The sequence below is a fragment of the Cinclus cinclus genome, chromosome 27 (genome assembly GCF_963662255.1).
Source record: "Cinclus cinclus chromosome 27, bCinCin1.1, whole genome shotgun sequence".
Lineage (NCBI taxonomy): Eukaryota > Metazoa > Chordata > Aves > Passeriformes > Cinclidae > Cinclus > Cinclus cinclus.
In genome coordinates this window covers 3,408,495-3,419,464 of record NC_085072.1, presented here as the reverse complement: position 1 = coordinate 3,419,464, position 10,970 = coordinate 3,408,495, and the positions used below count along the sequence as shown (strand labels likewise).

Here is a 10,970-nt window from a genome sequence, read left to right as displayed (position 1 = left end):
ATAAAAATGTGGAAAGGATATTTTGAGGCATTCAGCTGATGGCGCTTCACTTAAGGGAAGATGGGAATGCTTGGCAAAACGGGGACGTCTCAGTTTGGGAAAGAGCTGAGCAGGATGAGGAGGGGATAATTGTGAGAGGAAAATTAACCTGCCCCATTTTCTCGGATGTCCATCGTAGAGTTAAACCCCCAAGAAATAAACTTCCTCTGCTTCCCTGAGGAGAGCCCACCGAGTCAGCTGGGTGGGCAGGACACAGCTCAGACCACCAAGGTGCCTCTGCGCCAGCGCTGGCACAGCGAGTGAGCCCAGATCCCAGAGCCCCCAGCACTGCCAGGGCTGGAGCCTGAGCCCCGCTCAGTCCTGCCTTGGGACGGTGCCACCAAGGACACCCGAGCCTGGCAAAGCCCAAAGCCTGGGATTGGCAGTGCCACCCCTGGGGAGGGGTTCAGGGCAGCACAAGGTCACACGCTTCAGCCATGGGTCCCTGTGCAGTGGCCAGAGGGGACCCAAACACGGGAACAACATTTGAACAATCAAAGCAATCTAATCCCGTTCTTTATCTGCTCTTGCAGCCCCAGGACATGGCACGGCCCCGCAGCAGTGACCCCTGCAGCTGGAGGGCTCAGCCCCATTGTCCTGGTGTCAGTTTGGTGACGCTGCTCTCTGCCAAGTTTCGTAATGTTTGTCCATGGCTGATGCTGATGCCAGAGTGGCAGCCGAGGGGAGCAGGGTATAAAAGTGGGAGAGAGCCTGAGCACATCAGTCCTGGTCAAGATGGCCAAGCTCACTCTGCTCACCGGTGAGTGCCGCTGCAAACTGGAGCTCTCTGCTGTCCTGAGCAGGGCTGGGGGCTCTGCCACTGCCGCTCTGCTGCCTGCACAGGGCTGAGGGGTAAAAACGCTGCTCTCGCTTCTCCGTCAAAGGTTTCACAATTCCCTCTGGGGAGGGAAATTTCTCTTCTTTGCTGCTGCTGCTGTTGGGGATCTGTTCTGCTTTGAACGTGGACAGAGTTCCTTGCAGGGTAGAATTGAAATGTGATTTCAAACTTAAGTCTAGAATTCAAAGGAGTGCTTTGGCAGCCGCTTGGGTTCTCTCCTATGCTTTTTGCCTGAAATCATTTGTCACATTTTACTGGAAATGCTTGGACACATTTTAGGCTGTTCTCTAGAAGCCCTCGGCTGCCTGAGCTTGGGAGCAGAGCTTTGCACAAGAGCTTTGCATTTCTAGGATCAAGCAGTGACCCCTTTGTTGTTTCCTTGTGCCCTGGCAGGCCTGGCGCTGCTGCTGAACGCCCACCTCGGTAGGTGCTGCTTCCCCAGCCCAGCTCCTGCCAGAGCTCGGCGCTGCCTCCGGAGCAGGAAGGGCCCGGCCGGGCACAGAGCCCGAGCCAGGAGCCGAAGGGCACCGGGGGCTGCGGGACCGAGCCCTGCCCGGGGCCAGAGGAGGAAGGCGCCGGATCCGGGGATGTGGAGGGGATTCCTGCAGGGTCCCAGGGATGCCCTGCAGGGTCCCAGGGATTCCCAGAAGTGTCCCAGGGATTCCCTGCAGTGTCCCAGGGATGCCCATCAGGGTCCTAGGGATGCCCAGCAGGGTCCCAGGGATGCCCAGCAGGGTCCCAGGGATTCCCAGAAGTGTCCCAGGGATGCCCAGCAGGGTCCCAGGGATGCCCATCAGGGTCCCAGGGATGCCCATCAGGGTCCCAGGGATGCCCAGCAGGGTCCCAGGGATTCCCTGCAGTGTCCCAGGGATGCCCAGCAGTGTCCCAGGGATTCCCTGCAGTGTCCCAGGGATGCCCAGCAGGGTCCCAGGGATTCCCAGAAGTGTCCCAGGGATGCCCAGCAGGGTCCCAGGGATGCCCATCAGGGTCCCAGGGATTCCCTGCAGGGTCCCAGGGATGCCCAGCAGTGTCCCAGGGATTCCCTGCAGTGTCCCAGGGATGCCCATCAGGGTCCCAGGGATGCCCAGCAGGGTCCCAGGGATTCCCTGCAGTGTCCCAGGGATGCCCATCAGGGTCCCAGGGATGCCCAGCAGGGTCCCAGGGATGCTGTGCCCGAGGGGCCGGGCTGTGCCCAGGGCACTGCAGCCCCTCCATGGCCGCTGTGTCCCCACAGGCACTGCCTATGTGCTGACCTGTTACTTCACCAACTGGGCCCAGTACAGACCTGGCCTGGGCAAGTTCACCCCAGAAAATGTCGACCCCTGCCTGTGCAACCACCTGATCTACGCCTTCGCTGGCATGAACAACAACGAGCTCACCACCTACGAGTGGAACGATGAGACCCTGTACAAGTCCTTCAATGGCCTCAAGAACCAGTGAGTGCTGGGAGCCTGGGGCAGAGCTGCTGCTCCCTCTGGGGCCAGCCAGGGCAGGCCAGGGCTGGGCAGGGGGACAGTGCCATCCCCTGAGCTTGGGGACAGCAGCTCTGCAATAACTCTGAGTCCTCTTTCTCTGCAGGAACAAAGATCTGAAGACCCTGCTGGCCATTGGAGGATGGAATTTCGGCACAGCCAAGTGAGTTCAAACCATGTCCTACCCTAAATGGTGACCTGGAAAGAGAATGAGAGGAGGAAAGGGCTCTGCGAATACCTCACCTCTCTCCTGCTCTGCTTGCCCAGGTTCACCACCATGGTCTCCTCTCCTGCAAACCGCCAGACCTTCATCAAGTCCACCATCAAATTCCTGCGCCAGTACCAGTTTGATGGGCTGGACCTGGACTGGGAATACCCCGGCTCCAGGGGCAGCCCCGCCCAGGACAAGGCTCTCTTCACCGTCCTGGTTAAGGTGGGCTCGGCTCCAGGCCTGTGAGCTCTGTGTGGATGCAAAACCCCATCCCAGAGCCCCCAGGTAATTCCTTGGATCCCTCAGGAACTGCTGGAAGCCTTCGAGCAGGAAGCCAAACAGACCAACCAGCCCCGGCTCATGGTCACCGCCGCTGTTGCTGCTGGACTTTCCACCATCCAGGCTGGCTACGAGATTGCTGAGATTGGCAAGTGAGTGGCAAACTGGGATCACCAGTGGGAATGGAGGGGTTTTATGGGAGTGCTGAAGTGAAAGAGGAGAGCTCCATGTGCAGGGGCTGTGGGGGTGAGCTCTCAGGTGAGGACGCAGCTCCTGCTCCCCGCAGGTACCTGGATTACATCCACGTCATGACCTACGACTTCCACGGATCCTGGGAGAGGAACACTGGCGAGAACAGCCCCCTGTATGCCGGCCCTGCTGACACCGGGGACTACAAATACTTCAACGTTGTGAGTGTTTTTGTGGGACACTCACAGGCCTCAGATCCTTGGTGGATCACCTGAGAAGATTTCGAGGAACTCATCCTACAAATCCTAGCAAATACTCGAGCGGGACGGGTTTCTTGCAGGAATACGCCATGAATTACTGGAAGAGCAACGGTGCCCCAGCTGAGAAGCTCCTGGTGGGATTCCCAACCTATGGAAAGAGCTTCACCCTGCAGAACCCATCCAACACGGCCGTGGGAGCTCCAGCATCCGGCCCTGGCCCCGCTGGGCCCTACACCAGGGAGGCTGGAACTCTGGCTTACTATGAGGTAGGGATGTTCCCATCACATTCCTTTCTCAAATCGCCTGAAGGAATTTATCTGGAAGCTGCTGTGGAGTTTTCTGCATGGCTCAGACACAAAGCTCTCCATGGAACCGGTAGGAAGAAGCTGTGTACTCAGGGAACAGGAAAGCGGCACAAAACCTGAGCATAAAGTCAAGGCAACGGCAGAGCCTGGAATTTTCCCTTTTTGTGGATAACGTTCCTGCTTCTTTCTCCTTAGATCTGCACTCTGCTGAGCTCTGGAGCCACCCAGGCTTGGGATGAACCCCAGGATGTTCCCTACGCCTACAAGGGCAGCGAATGGGTCGGCTACGACAACATCAAGAGCTTCAACATCAAGGTCTGGGGGCAACGGGAAAGGAACGAGCTGGGACGAGGCCGGAGCCTCCCGTGGGATCAGTTCCTGGGGCTCAGCGGGATTTTCCTCCCCACAGGTGGACTGGCTGAAGAAGAACAACTTTGGAGGTGCCATGGTCTGGGCCCTGGACATGGATGACTTCACTGGGGATTTCTGCAAGGAAGGCAAATACCCCCTGATCTCCACCCTGAAGAAGGGCCTGGGGCTGCAGAGCAGTGGTGAGTGGCTCCAGGAGGGTGGGAGCAGCTCCTTGATGGCTCCCAAAATTCCTATGGAGGTGTGGGAGGGGTGAAACACTTCCAACCCTTTCCTGCCTGAATTCCAGACTCTGCTCCTCACTGAGGCTCCCACCACCAGCAGCAGCTCCTTGATGGAGACTCCCAAGCTCCCTGTGAAGGATGGGGAGAAATTAAACACTTCCAACCCTTTCCCACCTAAATTCCAGACTGTGTTCCCTCCTCCTCCCATTTGAAACTCCCACCACCAGCAGCTCCTTGATGGAGACACCAAAATCCCTATGAAGGGATGAAACACCGGGTAACACAAAAATAAACCTTTCCCTTCTTGAATTCTTGAATTACAGAGTGCGTTCCCCCCACTGAGCCCCTTCCTCCCATCACCGAGGCTCCCACCACCACCACCACCACCAGCGGCGGCTCCGGCGGCTCCGGATTCTGCGCCGGGAAACCCAACGGGATCTACGCAGACCCCAACAACAACAGGAACTTCTACAGCTGCCTGAACGGCCAGTCCTTCTTGCAGAGCTGCGAGCAGGGGCTGGTCTTCGACCCTGCCTGTACCTGCTGCAACTGGCCCCAGTGATCCCAACCCTTCCCCAGCCAATCCATCCCTGGGATTTAATTGTGTGCAATAACGATGATTAAATAAAGCTTTATGCAAGCAGTAATCCTTGTTTCAATTTTTTTTTTTTTTTTAATTTTTTTGGCTGTTTTCATGCTGTTGGCTCTACTGGAGTGCGTGGTTATTAAAATTCCCGACAGCAGGTGTCAATGTTGCTTGCTCTTCTTCCAGGGATTTTCCAGGAGTTCTTCCGGCAACATTTGGAGAAGAAAAGTGGTTGCAGGGCAGAGAGCTGAGTTGTTGTTCCTCTTTGTTCAGACAGAAATAGAGAACTGAGGTGAAGTGGAATTTTTTAGCTCTTTTTTTTTTTTTTTTGGTTTTTTTTAGAAATTGAGAGTTTTGTCCTCAGCGTGGGTAAAAAGCCAGGATAAAGGCAGTTTGTTTCTCCAAGGTTTTAAAGCCTGTGGAAGACTTGGAATCATGGAATCCCAGACTGGGGTGGGTTAGAAGGGAACTTAAAGCTCATCCCATCCCACCCCTGCCATGGGCAGGGACACCTCCCACCATCCCAGGCTGCTCCAGCCTGGCCTTGGACACTTCCAGGGATCCAGGGGCAGCCACCGCTTCTCTGGGAATTCTATTCCAGGGTTTTCCCACCCTCACAGGGAAGACTTTCTCCCTAATATCCCATCCCTCCTTCACCCTCAGGCTGTTCCCCTTTTTCTCGTCACTCCAGGCCCTTGTCCAAAGTCCATCTCCAAGACACGACTGGTTTAAGGTTAAATTCTTCAACACATCCATCCAAAACCTCACCCAACCCTGCCAGGACACCTGGTGAGGCATTGATCCATTTGTTCCCACACCCAGGGATCCCATTCCCTGCAGCAGAGCACCCCAGAGCCTCGGCAGAGATAAATCTGTCCCCTTTGGCCATCTCAGATGTCCCATCACGTCATCCCTGCGCGTGTCGTCCTTCCCTGGGCACACAGGGAGCTGCTGGAGCTGCTGGAGCAGGGGCAGGGAGGTGACTGGAATGCTGGCAGGGCTGGAATCTGCTCAGCTGCCTTAGGACAGGGATTTGGGAGCTGGCCTGGTCCAAATTTCTTCTTCTTTTTTTTTTCCAAACAGAACATCTGGGGTTGCTGCCGTGAGATCCGCCCTGTAGGAAGCCCTGGATGAAGGCCCAGCATCATCACCTGAGGTGCAGCACAGAATCCCAAAATCCCTGAGGTTGGAAAAGCCCTCCAGGATCATCGAGTCCAAGCTGTGCCCGGTCCCCACCTTGTCACCAGCCCAGAAGTTCCTTGGACACCTCCAGGAGCTCCTCAGACACCTCCAGGAGTTCCTTGGACACTTCCAGGAGTTCCTTGGACACTTCCAGGAGTTCCTTGGACACTTCCAGGAGTTCCAGAAGTTCCTCAGACACCTCTAGAAGTTCCTCAGACACCTCCAGGAGTTCTTTGGACACTTCCAGGAGTTCCTTGGTGTTCCAGAAGCTCCAGAAGTTCCTCGGACACCTCTAGAAGTTCCTCGGACACCTCCAGGAGTTCCTTGGACACCTCCAGGAGTTCCTTGGACACTTCCAGGAAATCCTTGGAGTTTCAGAAGCTCCAGAAGTTCCTTGGAGCCTTCCAGAAGTTCCTCAGACACCTCCAGGAGTTCTTTGGACACCTCCAGGGATGGGGATTCCACCTCCACGCGGTCTCTCCATGCACAGCAAGCATCTGGCAGATGTTTTGGTTCGGATTCACGGCACAAAAGTTTTAAAATTCTTCAAATTCCCTCCTTTCAAAGGTAACGGGCCTTGGTCAGGAGATCCATGAAGTTCAGGCCATTCCCCGTGTTTGGGACAGCCAGGAGAGCTCCTCCCTGCCCAGCTGCCTTCAGCCCCGTGATCTTGGCTCTATTTCCAAGCTGTTTCCCCCAATCCCAGCTCCTCACTCCTCCGCTCCCATCTTCCCCTGGCACTCGAATTCCTTTCTCTGCACAGATCATGGAAGAAGTTCCCATTTTCAGACCCCAGCCCTCCCTCCCCTGCTCCCGGGAGAGATTCCTGCCTCCCTCATTCCCAGAAATACCAGTTCTGACTCACCCTGATTACGAAATGCTGCAGCCATTCCCCCTCCTGCTGCTCCTCCAGGGTCATTTGCTCACCTCTTGTTCCCGGGGATGTTTTATGAGGACTCAGGAGAGTTTTTGGTTTTTTTTAATCAGGAGGATCCCACGCCGTGCTGCCATCTCCCATTGTCCATTCCTCCCATCTTCCATCATCATTCCCCATTTTCCCCGGGCTCTGAGCTGCTGTCACCGGGCTCTGTAAACAAACCCCGAGCCTCTCTGCTGTTGTGAAACGGCTCCAGCTCCGTTTCTGACCTTCCTGCTCCCCAAATAACCCTGGCTCTGCTCTGCTGGCATCTCCCTCACATTCCCTGGAGCTCAGCATCGCCTTCCCTGGAGGTGCTGAACTCCTGGCAATGGGCTGCCCGTCCTTCCACCTGCCCCCAAATCAATCCCGACGTTGTTTCTCACCTTTCCAGGAATTCAGAGGAGATTCCCAATTCCCTTCCCTGAATATAAATATCTACAGGTGGGAAAAAGAACTCCAGAAATGCTGGATTTCCATGAATGAGCAGGCACACGGGTGTTGTTTTGCCTCGGGAAACAGCTCATGGATAATTGGAGCTTTGTTTCACTGGATTTTCTTCTTTTTTTTTTTTTTAAATGGGCCTTATGTTGCATGAATTTATTTTATTTTTATATAGCCTGATCTCTTAAAAATGGGATTTATTAAAGCGTGTAATCTCCCAAAATCCATTTAGGATTTGTAACACATCTCCCAGCCTGAACTAATATCAGCTGTAATTTAGGGGAAAATGCCAGCACGGGGCCGATCCTGAACTGCTTCCAGCCAGGATTCCACAGGGCAGCTCCCACCACGGAGCAGGAGCTGACAATTCCCATCATCTGCCAGGGAAATACCTGGACTGGGAGAGCTGAGACAAACTGGGAGAGCTGGGGGTTGTTAATCCATCCCCCAGCACAGGATGGATGTGGGGGCAACACCCTGCGTTTCATACCGAGGCTTTTTTTTTGTTTGTTTTTGGTTTGTTTTTTTGGGGTTCTTTTTGGTTTTTTTGGAGGTTTAGACCTCACCAAGACCTCGGAAGTGCCTCCTGTGTGTCCTCCTGAACCCTTCCGAGGATGCTCTGCCCCCACAGCCCCATCCCAGCTCATCTAATTCCAGCTTAAAACTGAGGCAACATCTGCCCGTTCCTCATTAATCCGTGTTCCCCAGCTCCATCTGGGCAGGGGAAGGTGGATCAGCTTCCCATTAAACATTTACAGCAACATCGAGGCAATTGTTGCTGGGAAAACCCGGCTGATCCTGCTTTTCCAACGTCCACACTGCAAAAAAAAAAAAAAAAAAAAAATCAAGGTAAATAAAATAAAGGAGTCTAAAAACGAGTGTGGATCATCACATCCCCCACAGCCCAGGGTGTGAACTCCTCCCATTCCCATCCACAAATTCCTGCTGTGTTAAAATAAAGGATTTTTTAATAATTTAATATCATTTTGGGCCTGGTTTGAGCAACCAAATAGCCTTTAAATAAAACATTCCCTGCTGGAGCAGGTGACCTTCAACCTCCCTGGGTTTAAAATAGCTCCAGAGTCAGGCTGAGCCCCCAGTTCAGCTTTCCTGAGCGGGGTTTAATGGGACCTTAATTTGGGCAGGGACATTATCTCTGTCCCCACGCTGCATCAGCCACTTGGCCTTGTTTGGAAATAACAAAAATTTTCCTTCCAAATCTTGCTGGATGGGGTTTATCTCCCACTCTTTTATCCCCCCTCAAGGTTTTTTGGGACAGAATATCCCGTTCTGTCACCAGTGGTGAGGTCAGCAGAGCAGGGAGAGCCTAAAAACCTGAGTGAGAATTTAGGGATGAAGCCAAAAAATGGGAATATTTCAACGGGGAGGGTTGGGGGATTATGGCTTTTGAGGGTGTGAGGAGTTTATGGGGCCGTGAATTTCCAATTCTGTGTTCAGTGTTGGGCCCCTCGAGGGAATGGAGCTGGAGAAGGATCTGGAAAGAATCCAGAGGCTCTCTGGAAGAGCCTTTACTTCTGTGACTTTCCTGTCCCAGGACCTTTGGGTCTCTTCCAACTCAACCCAGTCTGGGATTCCTGGGGTCACCTGGAGCAGATTCAGAAAAAAAAAAAAAAAACAAACAAACAAAAAAAAAACAAACCAAACAAAACAAAACCCAACAAAAATACCAAAATTAAAAAAAAAAAAAAAAAGAAATTTAAAAAAAAAATCCCCCTGGAATATTGCAGCCAGGAGAGCAAACCCCAGCAGGCAGTGTGGAGCTGAAAGGAATAAAAGTGAAATTCCTCAAAGAAACTCCCAATTACCACCAGCACTCCGGGATGTGCTGGGAGCAGCGGGGTCGGGGTGTGTGGGATCAGAGTTTGGGGGAGAGAGGGAATTGCCCTGGGATCCATCTGTAATTCCCAGTTTTCACTGCAGGGCCTCGCCTGGGGCTGCTCTGGGAGCATCCAGGGAGGCTCCCAGGGTTTGGGAAGAAGTGGGAATTTTTGTATAATAATTTCTTGGAACACCCAGAGTTTTCCATCATGGAGCAGATCCAAGAGAGGGCTTCCCTTCTGTTTCCTGCTCCTTTATTTCTCCCACAGGGAAGTGAACACCCCCTGGTCCCATCCACGACTGGGACATGGAGCAGGACCTGTTTTCCCACTGACAATTCCCTGGTTTTTACCAGGAAAATTCCCTGGACTGGATCTCTGGATGTCTCCCACTCCTTCCCCGTTTCCAGACTGGATTCATCCCCCTCTTTCAGACACCCCTCACATTCCCCTCTCTCCTTTTCTATTTCCCAATCCTTTATTTCTTCCACAGGGAAGTGAACACCCCCTGGTCCCATCCACGACTGGGACATGGAGCAGGACCTGTTTTCCCACTGACAATTCCTTATTTTCTCCCAGGAAAATTCCCTGGACTGGATCTCTCCCACTCCAACCTGATTTCCAGACTGGATTCATCCCCCTCTTTCAGACACCCCTCACGTTCCCCTCTCTCCTTTTCTATTTCCCAATCCTTTATTTCTCCCACAGGGAAGTGAACACCCCCTGGTCCCATCCATGACTGGGACATGGAGCAGGACCTGTTTTCCCACTGACAATTCCCTGGTTTTTACCAGGAAAATCCAGATTCCCTGGACTGGGTCTCTGGATCTCTCCCACTCCTTCCCCATTTCCAGACTGGATTCATCCCTCCCTTCCTGGCCGTTCCTCTCCCCAGTTCTGCTGCCAAACCCTACAAACATCCAGCAGAGCCCCTGCCATTCCCGGGGCTCCAGAGGCTGTCCCAGAGCTGGAATCCTGCAGGATCTCCATCTTTGGAAGCGTGGCTGTGATTCCAGAGCTCTCCGTGGGAGGCTTTGGCTCCCACGTCACTTGTTTGGGATCCTCCTGCTGCTCCCGTTGACGTCCGTGGGGCCACGTCAAGGGAAGCTCGGCCCTTTTTTGGGAGCAGAGGTTCTGGGATTTGGGATTTGGGAACAGCTGGGCTCTGTCAGGAATTCAGCACTCAGAGCTCCAGGGATAAACGCTCCATTTTTTTTAATTTATTTTTCCCTCCCCTCTGCTCAGCACAATATTTTCCTTTCTCTTCGAGAAGCGTCGTTTCGCTGCCGAAATTTTTCAGTGAAGTTGTTCTGAAATTTCCTTTTCCCAACACCCCCTCCCTCATTCCAGCCTCTCCAAAGCAGCAAAGTGGCCCCTTTGGAAAAGGAAAAATCCTTTGGCTCCCACAGAATTTGGGAGTTTTTGAGTCTTGAGGTAGAACTGGAGAGGTTTTTTTGGGGGGGCTTGAAAAGGTTTGTGGAGGAAAAGATGTGGGGGAGTAAAGGAGAATTGGGGATTTCAAATGCCTGGGAAAGGGGGATTTAAAAAATGAGGGATTAAAAAAAATGGTGATTAAAACAAAGGGAATAAAAAAGGGAGATAAAAAATGAAGGGGGATAAAAAATGGGGATTAAAGGGGGTAAAAAATATAGGAGGATAAAAAAATAAAGTGGGGTTAAAATGGGGTAAAAATAAAAGGGGATAAAAAATAGAGGGAAGATAAAAAAAGGGGGTTAAAAGGGATAAAAAATAAAGGGGGGGTGAAAAAAAATAAAGGGGGGGTGAAAAAAAATAAAGGGGGGATAGAAAAAAAATAAA

The 10,970-nt window shown here is 52.8% G+C and overlaps 1 protein-coding gene across 1 annotated transcript; it reads left to right on the top strand.

The window, feature by feature from the left end:
• Positions 1-678: 678 nt before the first annotated feature.
• On the top strand, positions 679-4,748 carry LOC134054097 (acidic mammalian chitinase-like). Its single transcript, XM_062509556.1, is given in 11 exon segments — positions 679-799; positions 1,271-1,300; positions 2,112-2,313; positions 2,456-2,512; positions 2,617-2,782; positions 2,867-2,991; positions 3,126-3,249; positions 3,369-3,554; positions 3,789-3,908; positions 4,003-4,144; positions 4,510-4,748. Coding segments are annotated over 11 exon segments (1,512 nt in total).
• Positions 4,749-10,970: the final 6,222 nt, after the last annotated feature.